We start from the raw sequence: 23,433 nt of genomic DNA, 5'->3' as shown, positions 1-23,433 counted from the left end.
TACTTTGGAGCGTACTTTTCTTCCAAGACATTAATGTTATCATCAAAGAAATTCTTTAAAAAAATCACTCCTTCTCCTTAACACATTTTTTACTGATATAAAGGACGGAGGGAGAGAAAAGAGAAAGGTTACAAAAGTCAGAGAAACTATCATTGGGGGAAACTCAATGAAGATACCTGAGACCTCTTTTGTACCGTTCTTACAATCTTCTGTGAGTCTATATATCAAAACAAGATGTTCTTTTTTAAAGTCAAAAGAACTGTTCTGAAAATATACTAAGTGGCTATAGGGAACCTAACTTTTGCTGAGTTTTCATACTGCAACCAGCAACGGCAATAGACTTTGGGATGGTCAAAATTAAAGTAGTGTCACCATATGAAGAATCTAAAAAAATGCATCCTAAGGCATTCATTTATATAACACTCAAATTTTCCAACTACTCACCCATCCATTTGATCAGCTGACAGTACAGGGGAAAACAGGCATGGAAAGAATTATGATGCAGTATGAAGACTGCTATAGTCGTGGTGGTGGTTTAGTCGCTAAGTCATGTCCAACTCGTGCGACCCCTTGGACTGTAGCCTGCCAGGCTCCTCTGTCCATGGGATTTCCCAGGCAAGAATACTGGAGTGGGTTGCCATTTCCTTCTCCAGGGGATCTTCCTGAACCAGGCATCAAACATGCGTATCCTGCATTGCAAGTGGGTCCCCACATTGCAGGCGGATTCTTTACCACTGAGCCACCAGGGAAGCCAAAGACTGCTATGATGTACAACACATAAAAAGAACAGAGGTGAGGAAGGCTGAGAGTCTATCTATCTGAGGCGCTGAAGACAGATTTACTGAAACGGAGCTATCCTCGCTGACACAACCACGAGGGATAGTGAGAGAGGAACATTCTTGTTACACAAGTATATAAAGAGTATTATAATAGCACGTGGGGAACTAAAAGGATATACCAGAGCCAGTCATCATTTTCAGTAAAAGAAGATGAGTTATGACTTAATACCTAGGTACGCATCATTTTCTGAGTCACTCTTCATTTCCAATTCCAAGTTATCGTCGTCTGCAATGTCTTCACCAAGCACAGCAGCCCAGTCTTTCATCTTTCGTAAGCGCTCTGTCAGAGACTTGACATTTACCAAAGGGGGAAACAAAAGAGGGTAATGCCTTATGCTGGCTTTACAACCTCTGAATGCACAACTGTAGTCTAAAAATCAATCCACATAGATAAAAGTACATGAGCTCCTACTCTCTACCCAGCATAAAATATGTAAATGCTCTCAGAAACTAACATTTATTTACTATTAAGGTCTACAAGTTAAAAATAACAACTGGTTACTCTTAAATCAAATATGAAAAGTGAAAACTGAAAGTGTCAGTCGCTCAGTCAGGTCCGACTCTTCGTGACCCCATGGACTGTAATTCTCCAGGCAACAATACTGGAGTGGGTAGCCATTCGTTTCTCTAGTGATCTTCCAACTCAGGTCTCCTGCATTGCAGGTGGATTCCTTACCGTCTGAGCTACAAAGAAAGCCCAAATCAAATAAATATAATACCTAGTAATGGCCCATTTTTTCTAAACGTATCACATGACTATACAGTAACAGAACATTTCTTACATGGTATTTCTCACCTGCCACAGTAAGAGTAGTCATTAACGTGAGAGTAAATTTTGTGTGAAGTTAAACAAATCCCCAAGTAACGTACATGATATATGAAAAAAGAGATTTCACAGATTCAACTTATTCAAGTAAACAACTAGCCGAGGGGATCAACTGACACAACTGACAAATAGAAAAAGAAATTGTAAAACAGAATCTGAGTTGGAACATCAGAGGTTTTGCTACAGTACTTTTTGAATTTTCTTAGAGAGGCTCCTCTGTCCATGGGATTCTCTAGGCAAGAATACTGGAATGGGTTGCCATGCCCTCCTCCAGGGGACTGTCCCAACCTAGGGATCGAGCCCAGGTCTCCTGCACTGGCAGGTGGATTCTTTACTGTTGAGACACTGAGGAAGCCCCCAAAACATCCTTAGTAGTGAAGTAAATAGTGTAAATGTATAGCTTTCAAGATGACATCATCCACTTCACTGTGCAGGTTACAGAATGTTAGTTGTACATCTTATTAGTTAATATAATAAACAATCCTTGAGTATCTATTAAGATTTAAAAGTGTAGGCAGGAAAAACTGGTAGAAGGGAGAGACAAGAAGTAGAGAAAAAATCAATAAATCTTAACAGTAATACCAATTATCTTATTCCTAATGGAGTTAAAGTACAATTAGATTTACTTAAAATATTCATCTCTGTGAAAGTACATATACCAGTTAATCTAGGCATTAAAGATATTCATATTTATATTCAATGCATATAATTTCATTTGTCCAATTTATAAAATTCTTTCCAACCCTTCTCATTAAGAAAAAAGATGGCAATCTTAAGATAAAAGCCAAAATCCAAAATCTTTTGTCTTTCTTCATTAAATACCTAGGCTAAAACAGAAGAGAGAAGAAAAAAGGACACAGAGAATGTGTGTGTGTGTGTGTGTGTGTGTGTGTGTGTGTATACACACTACAAATCTACAAGTTTTCAAAGAACATTTGGCAACACGGATAAAAACACAGTACAACTAGTAATGTTTGCCAAAAAGTACATCTCAAAATAAAAGCTGCTAAAAACAAAATTTTTTATATTTCACAATTAGTATAAAGTTCTGGCTTAACTCAGTCATTAAACTAGCAGGGCTGTTTACCTTAATCTGATTTTCTTTATCACACAGAACTTGTTCCATATGTACTTTGGAGTCTTCAAATGTTATTTTCTGTTTATTAAGCTCATTCACTTGTTCTCTCCATTCTTCAGCTTCTTGTAAAAGCTAAAATTTAAGCCCCAAAGAAAAAGAAAAGCAACTCTTATTATCTCATCATATTTATATGCAGGTACACTTATTCATGGGCTTCTCTTGTGGCTCAGCTGGTAAAGAATACACCTGCAAAGCAGGAGATCTGTGTTCCATTCCTGGGTTGGGACGATCCCCTGGAGAAGGGAAAGGTTACCCACTCCAGTATTCTGGCCTGGAGAATTCCATGGACTGTATAGTCCATGGGGTCACAAAGAGTCGGACACAACTGAGTGACTTTCACTTTCACACTTATGTATATAAGGTGTACCATTAAAAGAACCTCACAAAAAGAAGAAGTAATTCATATCATTGTATCAAACTCAGGTGCAGATGCACTTATTTATATATACCTAGGTGCACCACTAATAAATAGGCTTCCCCGGTGGCTCAGTGGTAAAGAATTTGCCTGCCAGTGAAGGAGACCTGGGTTTGGTCCCTGGGTTGGGAAGATCCCTTGGTGACAGAAATGGCAACCCACTCCAATATTCTTGCCTGGGAAATGCCATGGACAGAAGAGCCTGGTGGGCTAGAGTCCATGGAGTTCCAAAGAGTCCAACATAACTTAGCAACTGAGCACGCATGCACCACTAATAAATATTATACAACAGTGTGTTGCTAGGAAGGGTGAGAAAAAAATGAGGTGGTGGGGAAGAAGGAGTGTCATAAAGAAAGGAGGGAAGGAAGGAAGGGCTCCTTTTTTCAAAGAACTTATAAAACGTGGGTTTTAAAGTAAAATAACAGACTTTAACATTCTTCAACTACTTACATGATAAACGTATATCAAATTAAAAGCTTTCTGAGACACATTTGTTAGATTTGGCCATTTCTTGCCATTCTTTATATCCCATATAACATGCCATACCTTATTTATATTAAAGTTTATTTCTTAATCATGTGCCATTTTATGGCTAACTAACCTTCAGAAATAGCCTAATCTAGAATAGATCAAATTCTGCATAAACAATCTTTTACTGTATAGACTTTTACAGAGGGGAACTTTCTCAACATGAATAAAAGGTAAAGACTGTCATAAAAGATAAACTTAACTACACAATGCTTAAAGTTTTGCAAATCAAAAAATAACAAATAAAATTTAAAATTTATAAACAAGCAAGTGACTAGAAAGAAATATTTATATATATCACAGGGTTAATAACTGTAATATGCCAAAAGCTTTTAGAAGTCAGTAAGAAAAATAGGTCCCCTCCCCGAAAAACAGAACCAGCAAGTGATTTACAAAAGAATCGGCCGATATATACATATATATGGAAAAAAGGCCAATTTTATTTAATCTTTAAAACTCTATTCTATTAAATAGTAATTACCGGGTTTCCCGGCAAAATCAAAGCTTCATCAGCATATTGCCTGGCACACAAAAAACTAGTCCTTCTCCACAGATGTTAGTAAAATAAGACAATTTTGACAGATTAAAAATAAATAAGAATTGAAGACTAAAACTTGGATTTGGTGACTGGCTGATCTTTAGTGAGTTACTAAGGAGACTGCATACATAGCAAGCCATCTTACAAGGGTAAAGAAGGAATGTGTTAGAACATGGAGTCAGTGCATACAGAATAGTTTATTTCAAAAACTCTGATGACCAAAAGGAGTTAGATTAAAGCAGCTATAAAGAGTAAGGCAATCTAGATGAAATATTTTCAGTGTACAGAAGGTCACCTTTGACTATATTCATAACACAGCAAAAGTAACACAGGATGTATTGATACCAGCCACTTTCACCTGAAATCTACTAAGATGACAGTAAAAAGGTTTAAGGGGGAAAAAAAGCATAAACCCATAAGGAAAAAGACAAAATGTGATGAAGAAAAAGATAGTTCCAGAAGTGGAAAGTGATGGAAGCATGGTAAAAGACCAGACAACTGAAATCTAAGGCAGAAGATGGTAGAGTCTAAAAGTAGCGTTGACTTGATACAAACCAGGAAGGCTCATGATTTGGAGGCACAAGTACTAGTTTCTAAATGGAATGAAAAGAGAAGGACTACTCAAAAGTCTGTATGAATACTAGTTAGAGAAAACCCCATAATCTCCCCACACATACATACACAAACACTCTAATTCTCCGGCCATCCCTCTCTCCCTCTCTCTTTTACATGCACAAACACAGGCATGTGCACACACACTTACACACACACACACACATCTGGCCAAAGCCTGGAAGGTTATTCTCTGGAGAGCTAGAATCTGAAACTCTGGGACACCTGACCCAGGTAAAGGTGTGAGTAATAAGCTGTAAACATAATAGCATTAAGTGGAAACTGACTTACTGAATAGTGAGATACCAGCCCTCCTTACTTCACTAAGCTGCTTACCTCAACGTTCACAAACAACCCTATACTTCCCCAAACAGGAACTGTGGAGGATTCATCCCTGTGGAAAATGGTATTTGAATACCAAAATGGTATTCGAATACCAATTTCATAGTAATGAAATACCCTAGCCAGACTACTGTGTAGAAAGGCCCACAAGAAACACACACAGGGCTTCCAACTAGATTTGGAGAGCCCTACTATTAAATAAACAGACACCCATGAATCACCAAACATCTTAGACAAAAGACATAGACTAAAGCAGACACAAAGGAACTTGAAGGAAACAAGGCAACTCAGGAAAAAAAAAAACATCAAAGAAGAGTGGGGAAAAAAAACATGACATCCTCAGCAAAGTAAGACATTGCATCCATGAAATCAGTAAAAAGCATAAGCAAAATAACAAAGAATTCTCACAAGTAGAAAATATCAGAGAACAAGTGAACAAAAGTTTCATAGTCATAAAGAAACCAAAAAAGACATTTTCAAATAATTTCATACATCATACAAAATACACCCCACGTTGAACAAAATAATTCAAGTAAATTTCCCAGAACTGAATCAAGAGCAAGACTTTCCAGACACAGTGTAACCAACAAACATATGGGAAAAGACCCACACTAAGCCATATCATTGTGAAATTTCAGAGAACTGGAAGTAAGGAAAGATACTAAAATTTTCCACAGGGGAAAAGAGTAGGTAACAAAAAAGGTTCAATAATCCAAACAGCACTTGACTTCTCACAAGTAAGTCTGGAAAATGAAGACAATAGAGCAATAATGTCAAAATTTCAAGGAAAAAAAAAAAATTGCAACCCAGAAGATATCCAACCAAAATGTTAACAGTATGAGAGAAGACATTCTAAGTCGTGAAACTTCTTAAAAAGTTTCCTCCTATGCTTTTTCTCAGGAAGATAATCAAGAGAATTTACCACACAAAGTACACGCATGACATAGGAAATGGAAGATCCAACACAGAAGAAAGACAAGTCAAAGGATAGGGGTGAAGTGAAATCTCAGAACGGCAGAAATATAACAGACCTAGAGAACAAGTCCCTACTGAACTAGGAGGATGGAAGGCCCCAGGAAGTACTGCTTCAAGGGAAAAATGAAATTAGATTAACCAAAGCCTTTGCACACACAAAATATTTACATAATCTCTAAAAGAGACATTTATGATTGAAACACAGATAAATTACAGATAGGTATAAAACAAGACCATTATTAACTCTATGGCAAATAAAAAGTTGAGTGAAACAGAACACATAATCAGAGCACATCATGTGACTCAGCTGTGAACAATGTTTAGAAAATTATAAATAATGTTATCATTAAAAAAAATTCCCACTGAAAAATCCTAACTGTATTGGGAGAGTAGTTGGAGAGCAAATATGTTTGGGTATGTGGCAGTGTCTACATATGTGAGGAGGAAGAAGACAAAAGTTAAATCCTTTACTATATCTGCCACCACGACCACTTCTGCCTTTAGGCCCCTAGCTGCAGTAACTCTCATCATATTCTCTGCTCTCCTACAATCTGGCTTTGAAGCTTTGTGCTAAATGCTATTTGCTATTATTATCAAAATGGTGAGTGTCCAGGCTTACTTTCACTCCTGGGGGAAGAGGGTTCCAGGAATATAGACCTTTGTATCCCACACAAAAGAGACACCATAGGATACATAGGAGATCGCCCTGCTCTTGTGGTTTCCGGAAATAGCCCACTTTTGCCCCTAGCATGAGTCAGTCATGAGTATGCCCAGAACATTTATAATTATATACTCACAAGTTGAGGAGTCCCTTTACAGTACAAACCTGTTTCTGGCTTTCTTGAAGCTGAGAATTTTCACTCAGAGCATCTTTTATAGCTATCTTAAGTCGTTCTTCATTCATCTGAAATATTTTGAAGGTTGTTTTGGCCTAAGTAAAATACAACATAATGAGATTACAAGAATTAGTTTAACAGCCCTTTTTTATACACACTCCTTGAAACATGGAATTAAAGTTTAAAACGTGCCAATATTAATAGGAGAGGCAGCATGCTATAGCAGAAAAAAGGCTGGCTTAAACTCAAGGTCTAGTCACTCAAGGCCTAGCTGCTCTGCCACTAACCTGCCACATGACTTTGGGCAAATGATTTAACCTCTCATAACCTTCTATGTACTACCTGGCAACTTTAATTAACTTTCTATTGTCTCTCTTACTAGAACTTAAAATCCACAAGAGCCTTTCTGTCCATTTTGTCTATTAATATTAAGTGCCAATCACCTTCAACAGTGAACAGTATATACAGCTATGGCTCAATAAATATTATTCAATGAAAAAAATGAACTTTCCTCAGATACTCTGTATTTTACAGCTGTATCTAGCGCTTCCCTGGCGGCTCAGTGGTAAAGAATCTGCCTGTCAATGCAAGAGACACAGGTTCAATTCCACGTGTCAAGGAGCAACTAAGCCCGTTTGCTACAACTATTGAGCCTATACTCTAGAGCCCAGGAGCCACAGCTACTGAGTCCACGTACGGCAACTTCTGAGCCTCATGCACCCAGAACCTGTGCTCTCCAGCAAGAGAAGCCACTACACCGAGAGGCCCTTGCATAGCTACTAGAGAATTAGCCCCCACTGTCCACATCTAGAGAAAAAGCCCACACAGCAGCAAAGACACAGCACAGCCAAAAATAAATAAAAATTTTTTAAACTACTTTTCAAAGTAGTTTAAAAATAAACTAAATTTTATTTAAAATTTTACACCTCTGGTGGATTCATGTTGATGTATGGCAAAACCAATACAATACTGTAAAGTAATCAGCCTCCAATTAAAATAAATAAATTTAAATTAAAAAATAATAAAATAAAATACATTTTTAAAAAACTGTATCTAAATTCTAATATTTAATTCTTTAATCATAAAAGTAATAGCAAAATGTAAATGATTTTTAAAGCAATAGCCCTATTAAAATAACTCAACTTACTTCAGCTACTTGTGATTTGAGGGACTTGGATTCATCTTCTAGGGACTGGATCCTTTTTGAAATGTCTGACATCTAAAAAGACAGTATCAATCAACAAGTATTTACTGAACTCCTCCAGTTTTCAAGATGCCATTTCTATCAAGTATATTATTAACCTAACACTTTTGCTCCAAAAGTGAGAATTCAGATTAAGAAAACTTCACAGCTATATGTTTAAAGGGATTTTATATGAAAGTTATATAACAACAGTATTTCAACTCATCTTTAATATTTCTTAACACTTAAGTTATATATAAGAAGGTTACTAGCATTATATCTTACTAAATGATCTCACACACATTAAGATCATCCTTAAGAAAGATTTTAAAATAAAGACAAATAAAGGGAATTTTAAGTTCCTAAAACACTTTCAGAGTAATAAAAAACCAAAACCACTATGTATGTGATTATTCAACTTAAATGATTTATGTGAGCTATTCCATAGTGCAAATAGAAAATTTCTATAAGAATATGCAAGAAATGTAACATAATAATGTTAACTCTAACAAATGAAAAGAGCTACAGGATCCAGAAAATTTTATTCTCCACTTTATAGCCTTCTGTATTCTTTGGACTTTTTTCTTTTTACAGTGCATGTAATACTTTAACCGATATCATATAATTTTTTTTAACTCAATAACTTTCTTTTTCCTACAGTCTCCTCAAACACAAAAGTCCTACCAACTCATCTTGCTTCAAATGTTTAGATTTCTCTTCCTTTAACTCTTTTTCTAGAATGAGTATTTCATCCTCAAGTTCAGATTTGGACCCAGTCAGCTTTTCATAGAATGCCTGAAAGAGGAAGAAAACTTTGTAAGACAGTCATAGGAATATTTGGTGAAGATAAATCAGATGAATGTAATCAAAACCACACACTATAAGTTAAATAAGTCTAGTTTATATATTTGTTCATTTTCATAACACTGAAATAACAGCAATACTAGCAGGTGTTAGCAAACTTTTTCTGTAAAGAGACAGTAAATATTTTAGGCTTGAAAGCCATGCAGTTTCTGTTCCATCTAAAGTCATATATATATGTAGTGAGAAAGCAGAGACAACACCTAAACGAATGAACATGGCCATGTTTCAGTAAGATTTTATTTACAACAACAGGTGGAGAGCTCAGAGCCTAGTTTGCCAGCTTCTGCTCTAAAACATTATAAAAGAAGCAATGAGAAAAAGTCTAATTTCATATAATTCAATACATAAAATCAAAAATAAACTCAAAAGACAATCAAGATAATATTCTACACTGAATTAAGACATATTTTCTTTTTAATTTTAAATGATTAGTTATTGGATTATCCAATTGGAATTTAAATACTGAAATAAACATACCTCTGATATTTGTGATCCTTCAACAAACTTGTTAAAAGAAAAATAAACCAAAAGAATCAAAGAACTTAATGCAGGCCAAAATAAAAGTAAAATAAGTACATATTATATCATACTGGTTAAAAAGCATATTTACATATATTCATATATATAGTAAAAATATATATATGTATATATTTTCCCAAATTTGACTACCTGATTGTATGAGTTCTCTTACTTGAATCAAAATTACCCGGATATTTGGATTTTATCTACAGATTCAAATAGCAATTTTTGTAACTGTACCACATTATAGTTTATATTCAACTATGTTTACCAATCTTGAAAATAAACACTGTATGTTCCAAAAAACTATTAAAATTAGAGAAAAACTTCCAAAATATTCATTTTAAAGTAAAAATGCAATGCTAAGAATAAATTGGTGTGCTTTATTTTATCTACAACATTGCAAAGCTTAAGTAAACATATTTGCTCTTCAGTTTTTGTTCTTTCGCCAGCATATTAAATTCCTTGTGAAATTCTATTTTATTTAATCTAATAAATTACAAATAAAATAAATAAATAAAATATTATAAAAATATAATAATTTCAACAAGTTCCTGAGAATATTAATCAGTAACATAAAGAAAAAAAAAGGTTAAGAATTCAATTTTATTTGGAATTCAATTTATGACTTCCTTTGGACTCTACTAGGAAATTCTGATCCATATGCTTTGATGATTATAGACATCAGTGATGGAGAACGCCAAGCTAAACTGAACACATACCAAAGGTAGGAAGTCCATCATTTTCTATTTTAATATTACTATGCTTTTTACAACACTTCCATCTCTAAATAGTATCATGACACTTCTATTACAAACCCTTATCCATCATAACTTAGCTAAATGACAGATTATTGCACTTCGCTTCCTTATTATTAGCCAAATCAAACCTGGCTCAGGAGACCCAACTCTGTATTTCTTCCAAACTGCACATTCAGTGGCATCATGTTGGTACCTTGAAATTGGTCATGGGAGGAGTATTTACACAACAGAACTCAGCAGGTATTTACAAATGAAGGCTCCTACTTTTTAGATACCAGCACATCACTGTGTGTAACATTCTAGTCAGCTCCTAACCCTTTGATAAGGGAAAGGCAAGAACTGCCTCAACTTACATAATTATTATTTCAAACTATTCCTAAATTTATGAAAGTGAATTCTATTTTTCCTTCCTGGAGCAAACCGAGCCAAAAAAAGAATGATTATCTTAATACATTTCCCAGAAATGAAGAATTAAGAGCCTCTATATAACTCTAGATGCTAGTCAACCGAATATGCTTCACTCAAAACAAATCATCAACAAAGGCTCAAAATTTTAAAATACGTTATGCTACTTATAACATTTTATTTCTTATATTTAACTTAAATTTCTTTAAGTTTTAATATCCAAGAAATGTGAGTTTTGAGAAGATACATGACTTTTAAAGTTTATGTCATTTAGAAAGAACCTTTCCTTTAACTTTTATAAGTATCTATTTGTTCTTACCTCCAAACTTTGTGCTTCTGTTGACTCCTTCTCATAGCTGGCATCCTTTAAAGATGACTCTAAGCTTTCATACTGAAAGAAAGCAACACTGTAAGTAAAAGTACTATAAATTTTATTCCAAACTATACCTGCCCCCTGACCCACCAATTCCATGAAAAACAACACTAAAACCTCACTGCAGAAAGACAGCATCATCCACAGCTTCAAATTTACCACAATAATTTATATTATAATATTATTGATACTCAACATGGAAAAATCCAGCATTCAAGAAAACAAGATCTGAGTGAGAATGAAGAGAAAAAATGAACAAGAGAAAAAGACAATCTTAGAGGGTTCAAGTAACAGAGTTCTCCTTCAGACAACAAAATAAGTAAGCTTAATATATAAGAGGAACTAAAAGACAATCATTGAGCCAAAGAAAAAGAACTACAAAAAAAGCCACACAACCTTTAGAACCAAAAAAGGCAACAGATGAAATTAAGAAGGTTTAAAAGGTGATTGGGCATAGGTGACGGAGAAGGCAATGGCACCCCACTCCAGTACTCTTGCCTGGAAAATCCCACGGATGGAGGAGCCTGGTAGGCTGCAGTCCATGGGGTCACTAAGAATCAGACACAACTGAGTGACTTCACTTTCACTTTTCACTTCCATGCACTGGAGAAGGAAATGGCAACCCACTCCAGTGTTCTTGCCTGGAGAATCCCAGGGACGGGAGAGCCTGGTGGGCTGCCGTCTATGGGGTCACACAGAGTCAGACACGACTGAAGCAACTTAGCAGCAGCAGCAGCAGCAACAGGCATAGGTGAAGACAATCAGTAAGATGGAAGCTAGATCAGAAGAAAATATCCAGACTGAAGTGTGAACAAAAAGATAAGAAATCCAGGAAAGAACATAAGAGATATGTGGGATACAGTAAAAAGCTAAAATACAAGTATCTGGAATCCCAGCAAGAGAAGAAAAAAGAGCAAAAACAGTATTTGAAAAAGTTATGATCAAGAGAATTCCAAAACAAATAAGACATTAAGCCACAGATTCTGGAACATCATGAAGCCCAGGGATGAATAACAGAAGACACCACATCCATACAGCTAGTAACACTGTTGAAAATCAAAGATAAAATCATAAAAATAGGCACATAGTTTCTTATAAAGTTATACACTTCCTGCCATATGACCCACCAATTCTAAGATACTTACAGAAGAGAAATAAAAACATATACCCACACACAAAAAAAGGTAAAAAGATCATAGCAACTTTTTTCATAATAGCCAAATAACCACATTCAGAGGTAAACGGATAAAAGAAAATGTGGTATGTTGATATAATGCAAATTTACTTTCAAGTTAAAAAAATAAAATTACTATATGCAACCTAGTGAATCTCAAAAATACAATGCTACCTAAAAAAAAGCCAGACACAAAAAAGTATGATTTCATTTACAGAAACTCTAAAATAGACAAAAACTAATTTATGGAGATAGAAATATAAACAGTGGTTGCTGGCAGGGGTATGGGACTGAACGAAAATGAGGACAAGGGAAATACAAAGGTGATAGAAATGTTTTATGTATCAATGAGGGAGGTAGATTCCTGGGCAAACACACCTGTGAAAATAAAAAGAACTGCATATTTAAGAATGTCCATTTAACTACTGAAAACTATACTTCAAGTTTTGAAATTGAAAGAGAAATATAATTCAAAAAAAGACATAACACCAAATTTCAATAAAACTTATAGCTGACTTTGACCCACAAACAACATGCCAAGAAAAAAAAAAAGTAAAATGAGGTGTCCCCAAAGTGCTTAAAGAAAATAACTGCCAACTCAGACTTCTATAGAGAACATTATACAAAACAGAGAAATAAAGACATGGTCAGACAAAAACTAAGAGTTATCGACAGTATGTTACAGAAAAAAAGAACAGGAGGTCCTTCTATCCTTTAAGAGGGAAAAAATCACCTCAGAGGGAAGCTGGAAAGGAAGGGAAGAATGAAAAGTAATGGAAAGAATAAATGTGTGGATAAATCCAAATGAATCTTGACTATCTCAAAGAATAATAAAATTATTTGGGGGTTTATATAAACATAAAGGCAAAATATAATGCAAAAGGGGCAAGTGGAATTAAAGCATTCTTAGATCTTTGCACTATTCATTAAGCAGTATTATAATAGCACAAATTTATATTAGAACTCAATAATTTAAAAATATACACTACAATCTCAAACATAACCATTAAAAAAATAAAATCCATAACTAACAAACCCACTGATGTAGAAAATATTGAATTAGTTTAAAACTGTTTCAATCCAAAAATAGAAGAGAAAAAGGCATGTGGGACAGATGGGTCAAATAGAAAAATAGTTAAGATCGTAGATTTGACCTCTAATAAATTAGAAATTATATTAAATGCAAATGAACTAAATAGTCTAACTAAAAAATTTTTTAGACTGATTAAAAAAAAGAAAAACCTATCTGTATGATGTTCAAATCACTAGCTATGAGGGAAATGTACATTCAAACCTCACTGAACAACACTGTAAGTCAACCATACTTCAATAAAATTTAAAAAAACAAACACCTCATTGAGACAACACTTCACATCTATTAGGATGGCTATAATCAAACAGACATAATAACAAGTATTGGGAAAGATGTGGAGAAAATGGAACACTCACAAGCTGCTGGTGGAAATATAAACTAGCACGGCCACTGTGAAACACAATACGGCAGTTCTTCAAAAAGTTAAATATAGATCCAACAATTCTACTCCTAGGTATATACCCAAAATAACTTAAAATGTATATTCACACAAAAATTTGTACAAGAATGTCCACAGCAGCATCATTTATAACAGCCAAAAAGTACAATAACCCAAATGACCATCAATTGAAAGATGGATATGTCAATTGTGGTAAGGAATATTATTTGGCAAAAAAAGATATATATAGTACTGATATTTGCTACAACATGGATGAGTCTTGAAAACATTATGTTAGGTTTAAAAAGCTAGTCAGAACGAAGCACATGTTATATATATCATTCCATTAACGTGAAATGGAATCCAGAGTGGGCAAGTTTATAGAAATAGAAAGTGGGTAAGTGGTCTAGAGTTTGGGAATAGGGGAGATTGGGTGAAGGGTGACAGCTAAGAGGTGCAGGGCTCCTTTAGGGTGTACAAAATATGTTCAAAAACATTTCGTTTTTATATCTTTTTTGGTTAGTAAACAAACTAAAAGTATACTAAATATACTAAAGTATACTAAAATATACTAATTATATAAATATTCATTTGTATAATTTAAATTGGTAAACAGTATAGTATGTGAGTTATATCCCAACAGAGCTGTTTAAAAAACTACTATAATAGTTTCAAAACCCTCAGATACCAGGGAATAAATCTAAGAAAAGATATGTAAGACCTCAACACAAAAATGTATAAACAACACTGAGAATTTTTAAAAGGCATAATTAGAGGGATATACCATGTTCCATCGATAAATACTCAACATTATAAAAATGTAAATTCTTTTCAAAGTAATCTATATAGTCAATGTAATCCCAAATTCCTAGCAGGCTATGTGCATGTGTAAACTGATGAAGTGATTGAAAATTTATATGAAAAGACACAATCTCGAAAAACAAGTCTGGTGATTTACACTGTCAGATACCAAGACGAGCTAGGTAGCTTTTAAAAAGCATGGTATTGGTGCAAAGATATATACATATATGCTGCTGCTGCTGCTGCTAAGTTGCTTCAGTCGTGTCCGACTCTGTGCGACCCCAGAGACAGCAGCCCACCAAGCTCCCTTGTCCCTGGGATTCTCCAGGCAAGAATACAGAAGTGGGTTGCCATTTCCTTCGCCAATGCATGAAAGTGAAAAGTGAAAGCAAAGTCGCTCAGTTGTTGTCCGACTCCTAGTGACCCCATGGACTGCAGCCTACCAGGCTCCTCCATCCATGGGATTTTCCAGGCAAGAGTACTGGAGTGGGGTGCCATTGCCTTCTCTGATATAAATATATATATGTGTATATATACATATAAAATAGACCAACAGAACAGAAAATATTATAAAAACAGACTCAGATATACACAGTCGCAAGATTTAAGACAACACTATAGGGGAAAGATGGCCTTTTAATCAATGGTACTCGTATATTCAGCAGCCATATGAAAAATATGAAATACTAACCACTAAATCTTACATCACAGACACAATTCTAGATGGATTAGAGACTGAGTAATTTGGGGTTGAACTGAGTTTCGCCTCAATATGTGTTTGTTGAAGCCCGAATACCTCAAAATGTGACTGTATTTGAAGACAGGCCTTTCAAAGGGCATTAAGCCAAAATGAGCCCGTAGTATTAAGATAGGCTCTCATCCAGTCTGACTGGTACCCTTACAAGTGAAGGAAGTTTGGACACAGAGAGACATCAGAAACACGCACCTGCACAGAGAAAAGACAATGTGAGAAGAGACTAAGAGGCTGGCGGTTATGTCAAGATGACAGGCCTCAGCACAAACCACACCAGTCACCACCTTGACCCTGGACGTCGAACCTCCAGAACCGTGAAAAACTTAATTTCTATGTAAGTCATCCAGTTCATGGTATTGTGTTATAACAGTCCTATCAAACTAATAAAAAGACTAAGTAAGAAAAGTAAAAAAAAAAAAATAGTTTCTGAAAGATAACACAGATGAATATCTCCATATTCTTGAGTAGGCCAAAAAAGAGAAAAAATTTTAAGTAGGAAACAAACAGCAGTCATCATAAAGAAAAGATTGACAAATTAGACTGTTACAAATAAGAACTTCTGCTTACCAAGACACCACTTGAAATATAAAGGCAAACCACAGAGTAGAAGATATTTGTAATACATGTATCTGACAAAGGACTTGTATCCAAAATATAGGAAAAATATATATACCAAAAGGAAAAAGATAACCAAAGATTTTCGAAAGATAAAAGATAATTTTTAAAATGTGAAAAAAAATTAACTAGGCAACATGAAACAAAAAGGATATATCCAAATGGTCAATAAAACATCAAAGGGTGCTCAACCTCATCGGTCAGGGAAACAAAAACCGAAATCACAATGAGACATCACTATGCACCAATCACAACGGTTACAATTTAGACTGGTTATATGAAAGCAACTGAAGTCTCATACTTTGCAAACAAAGCATTAATAATCTTAAACTTACACAGAAATACCTGCACTGTAAAGTAAGGATCCTAGAGGATCCTAACATGAATGTCAACATTTTTAAAAATGTCTTACCTCCTTTTGAACAATGCTAAATTTTTCAAGCAGTTTACATTTTTCTTCAATCAGTGTAGAAAGTTCTACAGCAAGCTTTTTCTCTCTCCCTAAAAAAGAGTTAATGTTATCATGTTTTTAAGTTTATTTAATTACAAACAACAATGATGTGATCTAAAATAGAAAAAAGAGCTTACCCACATAAATCCGGCTTCTAACCTGAAACAAATTTTTAACAAAAATTACATTAAAACAAACATACATTCAGGCAAATATAACTTACTTAACTGCTACTGACAAAGTGTTTCTTATTACTTTTAGTATAACATGAGCTAGCCAAAAAGTTTTCTATTTCCATTGAGAAAATAATACTACATATTAAAGTCCCCTCATTGAAGACTCACATTATTTATTAGCATAATAAAGGCTCTGAAATAACTCTACCTTAAAAATACCTGTTTCATTTCATTTAGCCCACTGCTCCTCAAACATATTTGACCCCAAAACAAACTACTTAAAGAAGCCCCTATCATCTCCCCTAGAACTAATATCTAAAATAACACAATTTGAAAAATGTTACCATGGGGCCATGGATCTGCTGACTATAAAGTAAAAAAACTTTTTTCTTCTTTAACCTCTCTTTCAAACAATAAAGGGAAAATTTCAATTTATAAGAGGTTCAGGCTTAGGACTAAAAAACAATGGGGACATGCCTGCTCCCCCTTCACTGGCCAAATGGCCCACAAGGGCCAGAATAAACAAGTGCTACTGCCGCTGCTGCTGCTGCTAAGTCACTTCAGTCATGTCCAACTCTGTGCGACCCCATAGACAGCAGCCCACCAGGCTCCCCCTCCCTGGGATACTCGAGGCAAGAATACTGGAGTGGGTTGCCATTTCAGTACTGAGAAAAAAAAGCAATGAGGACTTAGATAATCTACACAAGATATACAGGAATAAAATTAAATAAAACAAGATTTAAAAGTCAAGGTACAGTATAATTAGTTACATGAGGAACAACTAGTGAACTGAAACAGATTCAGAAACTATCTCAAAAAGTAACAGGAGGAGATGGCAGCGACGAATCTCTTATACATGGTGCCGAAACAGGACCCGAAGCCTAAATTCCAGGAGGTGAGAGAGTGCTGTGCTTTCATAGGCCTCTTCTTTATGAAGCAAAGTGTGTAAAAGTTGCCATAAAGGATAACCAAGTAAAATACTTTATACAGTACAGTGGTTGGAATAAAAATTGGGGTGAATGGGTTCCAGAAAGCAGAGTACTCAAGTACACGTTTCTGCAGAAACAACAAGAACTTCAAAAAAGCCAATCAAAAGCAGTATGCAGAGGGGAAGATGTGAGGGGCTGCCCCGGGAAAGAAGACTGCTGGGCTGCAGCAGAAAAACGCTGAAGTGAAAACAAAAAAGAACAAACAGAAGACATCTGGAAATGGAGATGGTGGCAGCATTGGGGAGACACCTCAGCCTCCCTGCAAGAAAAGGGCTCGAGTAGATCCTACTGTTGAAAACCAGGAAACATTCATGAGCAGAGCTGAAGTTAAAGATTCCTCAAGAACTGAAACCATGGCTTGTTGATGACTGGGACTTAATTACCCAGCAAAAACAGCTCTTTTATCTTCCTGCCAAGAAGAATGTGGATTCCATTTTAGAGGATTATGCAAATTACAAGAAATCTTGAGGAAACACAGATCAGGTAATAAGGAGTATGCAGTCAATGAGGCTGTGGCTGGGAAAAAGGAGTACGTCCATGTGATGCTGGGCACTCAACTGCTCTACAAATTTGAGAGGCCACAGTACTCTGAGATCCTTGCGGACCACCCTGATGCACCCAGGTGTACGGAGTGCCACGTCTTCTGAGACTGTAAGAATTGGAGCAATGCTGGCCTATACACCTCTGGATGAAAAGAGCATTGCCTTATTACTGAATTATCTTCACAGTTTCCTAAAATACCTAGCAAAGAACTCCACAATTCTGTTTAGTGCCAGCCATTATGAAGTGGCTCCCCTGAGTACCATCGGAAAGCCGTGTGAGGCACCTGCACCCACCCACATTTGATCTCTATGAACACCTTTTTGTTTCTTAGTCCTTCTTTTGTACAAAAATGTACTTTGGAAATGTTCACGCATAACAAAATTGATGTTTGTTTTCTGTTTGATTTTAAACAGAGAAAATAAAAGGAGTTACAGCTCCTTTTTTCTTTCCTTTTTTTCATTTCAAAGTTGCTGCCAGTGTATTCAGTGATGGACAACAGAGAGACATACTGTAGAGTGTTTTATTGCTTAGTTGACAAAGCTGCTTTTGAACACTGGTGGTTTCTATTCCTCTGACACTACGCACTTTTATAATATGTGTTAATGCTATATGACACAATGCTCTGATTCCTAGTGCCAAAAGCTCAATTCAGTGTACATAACTGAAAACACTCATCCATTTGTGCTCCCCTTTTTCTTATGGTGCTTAAAGTAAAGAGCCCGTCCTTTGTGAGTTATCCATCCATATTGTTCTTTAGGCATTTTATCTTTGCTCAATTGCTGAAGAACGGTGGCTTGTTTCATGGTGTTTGTATTTGTGTCTAATGCACGTTTTAACATGATAGACTCAATGCATTGTGTAGCTACAGTTTTCTGGAAAAGTTAATCTTTCAGAAATTGTTTTTCAGATCTTCAATAAACTTTTTCTTTAAAATTTAAAAAAAAAAGTAACAGTAAAGCATTAAAAAAAAATGGAGAAAAAATTGTTAAAGAGATAGGGAAGTGAGAAGAGCCAACATCTTAAACAGCAATAGTCCCAAAGAGAAAAAAAAAAACATGTATAATGCAGAAAAAACTTCTCAGAATTAAAAAATATAAAAGATTTCATATTTAAATATTTAAGATAATTCAAAGAAGAAGTAAGAAAACAGTCAAGTCTAAACAAATTATATTGAAATAAGGATATCAAAAGCCTCTTACAAATGAATAAGAATCACACTGACAAGAGACCTTTCAATAAGTAACATTAGATATAAAAAGACAAGGAAGTAAAGGATATTAAAGTATTAACAGGATGAAAATTTAGACCCAGAATGCTTAAATCAAACAAACTGCTGTTCCAGCATAAGGACTTAATTCAAACATCCTCAAGCATACAAAAGTTTTACCATACAAAGACCAATACTAAACACAATTTAGAAAGAAGTATCCAAATATGAGAAGAATTAAATCCAGGAGACCCTACAAGAGATATGTCAATTATTGATGATCAAATATCTTCGTAATATTTATTGTTGTCTTCAGGGATGGAGAAGGGGTGGAGAAGAAAGTAAAAAGAAAAGAGAAATATTTTTAGAACTAAAATTCTAGATTATACCAACATGAAAGTAGTTTGGAAAGTGAAAGAGACCAAGGGATGTGAGAGTATGCTAAATAAGGTTCTTGTCTTCTCGTTAGGAAAATTTACTTTATGAATGCAGAAAGAACTGAAAAGAAATATATAAAAAGTGGAATAAATTAATAAAATACGCTAGGAAAAAGTGGTCCAAATACATCAGTAATCAATAATCATAACATGTAGATACAGTAAACTCAGTGAAAACACAGAGATTTTTGGATTAAATATTTTTAAAAATTCATACAGAACTGAATCACTTTGCGGTATGCCTGAAATTAACACAACATAGCAAATCAACTATACTCCAATAAAATAGAGAAATCCGTAGAGTACATACATTAAGTAAAAGACCACAGAAAGACTGGAAAATATAAAGATGGGAAAAGACACTATAAATATTATCAAAAAGAAAATTGGTCTAGCTGTATTAACATCAGATAAGAAACTTTAAGACAAAAGCATCAGTAGAGTTACAGAGGGTCACTAAATATTGACTAAACAGTTAACCCACCAAGAAGAGATATAGCAGTTCTAAACATATACCCACCTAACACAATATTCTCAAAGTACGTAAAGAAAGAACTGAAAAAACTATAGAAAGTAACTGATAAGTCCATCATGACAGTGGAATTCAGCCAACTTCTCTCTATTCTTGATAATGAAGGAAACAGCAACAAAAAGAGCAAGAATATGTGATACATGAATTATCAAATTAGTCAGTTAGCAAGACTGACCTAATAATGGATGGATATGGAATGATACACATGTACTTGTTTTCAATAATACTCAGTGGAATAGAAAAAAGAGCACAGAAAAGGTCTACATCCACGTGGCACTCTCATACACAGCATGGCAGAAAAATGGGAAAAGGAAAGACTATTCAATAAACAAAGCTGGGAAAAAGGTTATTTGAGGGGTAGGGTGAGGAGGATGGGGAATTACAGACTCGTTACCCTACACCAACCAGAAAATTAACTCAAAATGGATCAAGCACTTCTGTGCTAAATGGAAATTGTTTTCATTAAGAATTTCTACTCATCAGAAAACATCTTAAGAACAATGAAAAGATGTTTCATACTGGGACATCTGTAATAGACATAATCAACAAGGATATCATCAAGAATACATAAGGAGGGGATGGGAAGAAGGCTGAAGAGGGAGGAGATATATGTGTACTTATAACTGATTCACTTTGCTATACAGCAGAAACCAACACAACAGTGTAAAGCAATCAAACTCCAATTTTAAAATATTTTTTAAAGAATACATAAGAAATTCCTACAAATAAAAAGGAAAAGAACAAACTACTCAAAATAAAAAGGGGCATAAGATATAAACAAAATATTTCCCTGAAGAACAAATACATATGGCCAGTAAATAAAGTTTTCAGTCTCCTTAGTGATCAAAGAATACATCAGAACCATGGTAAGATACCATTCAAATGGCAAAAATAAAGAATTTCAACGATAATAACTGTTGGAGAGGAGAGAGATCAAATGGATCTCTAGGACCTCTTATATATTGCTGTTGGGAGTATAAACTAGTACAGACAACTCGAAAAGAATTTAGCATTAGCTTTTAAAAGTAGAACCTCCAGCATGCACTAAACCAAGTAAATCTCAGACCCAGTATATTCCCAAGAAAAAACTTACAAATACACAATAGGAGACAAGTGTAAGAATTTACACAGCAGCATGATTTGTAACAGAAAAAACCTGGAAACAACTCAAAGGCCCAAGACCATAAAAAATATAAATTAACTGTAGTATATTCTCTCGATGTAATATTAAAACAATCAAAATGAACCAAAAATATGGATGAATCTTAGCAAAATGGGATGGAGTAAAAAAGTTCCAAACCATGATATTTGGCATGAAACTAAGCAAAATTACTATACTTAGGAAGGATATATGTATTTAATACATATGACCAAGATAAATTTTTTTTGAGGCATTGGAATATCAACACAGGATCTTGAACAGGATTACCTCTACTTCAGGGAGGCAGGGGGATGAAATGAGGAGGATCATCTAAATATAAGTGACGGTCAACGTCTTTGATTCCAGTTGGGTGGTTTATTCACAGATGTTTAGTAGACTCTTAAAAATAAACACCACCCCAAATAATAAGAAAGAAATAAAGGCATGGTTTTAGTATTAGTATGGAATACTCATGTAAAGGAATTTTTTAAAATTTCAGCACTTTAAAAAATTCCTCTAGGGATTTCTCTGGCAGTCCAGTAGTTAAGACTCCACGCTTCCACTGCAGAGGGGCATAGGTTCTATCCCTGGTCAGGGAACTAAGATCCTGCATGCTGCATGGTGCGGTCGAAAAATGAAATTTAAAAAAATTCCTTAAAATCTATATTCAGTTTCTAGCAGCCACACATTAACACGAGTAGCCCACAAAATGATAACCTGTTTCCTTAAAACAAAAGATACGTTTCTCATATTACTTATTCAACATGAAGATTGAATGAATATTCTTAGTATACCTAGCATTGATTACTTACCGACCGAAAACTTCTCCATAAAAACAAGAGAACAGCAAAAAATCCAACAATAGTTGCACATATCACCAATTCCCATGGAAAACCATACAAATTGGATTGTCTCATATCTTCAGGCAATGCTGCCACAGCCTTCAAGACAAAGAAAATTAACTTGTTAATAAGTTTTGATTATAACACACCAGATCTTCAGCACCTTCATCATGGTGTTCCCAGCCCCTAGAACTATGATGAAAAAGTTTGTTAAGTCACTCAGTCTACAGCATTTTTGTTAGAGCAGCCCTGTCAGACTAAGACATAAACATAAGTACAAGTTTACATGTAAACACTAACAAAACCTGTATCATAAAATTATCTGTTATTAACCACTATCACCAAGAGATGAAGGAAAACAGTAGGGTGAAATGTAATGATTTTTAAACCAGAGTTTTACAGAGATGCCTGAAAGTGAGAGTAAGAGGCGAGAAGGCCAAAGAAAGAAGCTGAATCTGATGCTCTTATCCTGATTCAATCAGTTTAGGTTTTTTCCATAGAGTATGGTGAAGTCGCTCAGTCGTGTCCGACTCTTTGCAACCCCATGGACTGTAGCCTACCAGGCTCCTCAGTCCATGGGATTTTTCAGGCAAGAACACTGGAGTGGACTGCCATTTCCTTCTCCAGGGGATTTTCCGGACCCAGGGATCAAACCTGGGTCTTCGGCATTGTAGGCAGACGCTTTACCCTCTGAGCTAAGAGCATTATTTCTTAAAAGAAACCGCAGAATTAGAATCCCAATTCCCTGTTCAGGCTTAGATGTCCTTTCAAGCAAAGCGAAGTTTCAGCACTTAAAAGGAACTGATTTCACAGGATCAGTCCTCAAGTTTCTCACAGTCGGGGAAACCACGTGTCATCAAAATAAATAACATGACCGAAAGGCTAATTCATTTTAGGAAACTCACCTTTCTAAAGTCCTGCTAAGCATAAGCAAATGCTCTCTTCACCTTCCGGATCTCCAGGTCTTCCAACACCACATCAGAACCTGCCCAAGCACCCTAGGACCTAGCTACTGCCCTGGACACAAGCCGCAGCCCGCCGGCAGCTGAGAACCGGCTTCAGGACCTCCGACCACTGCGGCTCAGACCCCCAAAGTCTGCAGCTTCCTCCCCCGGGAGGCACCCGCGACCCCTGGGCCAAGTAAC

At 35.4% G+C, this 23,433-nt stretch overlaps 1 protein-coding gene and 1 pseudogene across 14 annotated transcripts in view; one reads left to right on the top strand and one right to left on the bottom strand.

The window, feature by feature from the left end:
* The window catches only part of CTAGE5 (CTAGE family member 5, ER export factor), a 96,816-nt gene that overhangs the window by 34,386 nt on the left and 38,997 nt on the right, over nt 1–23,433 (bottom strand). For 7 of the 14 annotated variants that reach the window (XM_018066281.1, XM_018066279.1, XM_018066289.1 and 4 more), the window contains 10 exons: nt 22,259–22,387; nt 16,559–16,580; nt 16,383–16,471; nt 11,101–11,172; nt 9,574–9,600; nt 8,917–9,027; nt 8,197–8,268; nt 7,040–7,144; nt 2,753–2,875; nt 1,009–1,129 (listed from right to left, as the gene is read on the bottom strand). In XM_018066281.1, coding sequence (XP_017921770.1) covers nt 1,009–1,129; nt 2,753–2,875; nt 7,040–7,144; nt 8,197–8,268; nt 8,917–9,027; nt 9,574–9,600; nt 11,101–11,172; nt 16,383–16,471; nt 16,559–16,580; nt 22,259–22,387 — 871 coding nt within the window. Of the gene's footprint in view, nt 1–1,008; nt 1,130–2,752; nt 2,876–7,039; nt 7,145–8,196; nt 8,269–8,916; nt 9,028–9,573; nt 9,601–11,100; nt 11,173–16,382; nt 16,472–16,558; nt 16,581–22,258; nt 22,388–23,193; nt 23,418–23,433 lie in introns of those variants that run through there. The other 7 variants (XM_018066282.1, XM_018066280.1, XM_018066290.1 and 4 more) reach the window with 2 other exon arrangements.
* On the top strand, nt 17,374–19,062 carry LOC102188445 (annotated as a pseudogene).

The sequence above is a fragment of the Capra hircus genome, chromosome 21 (genome assembly GCF_001704415.2).
Source record: "Capra hircus breed San Clemente chromosome 21, ASM170441v1, whole genome shotgun sequence".
Taxonomy (NCBI): domain Eukaryota; kingdom Metazoa; phylum Chordata; class Mammalia; order Artiodactyla; family Bovidae; genus Capra; species Capra hircus.
Note: the sequence above shows the minus strand (reverse complement) of the source record. Positions and strands in the feature narration are given on the sequence as shown.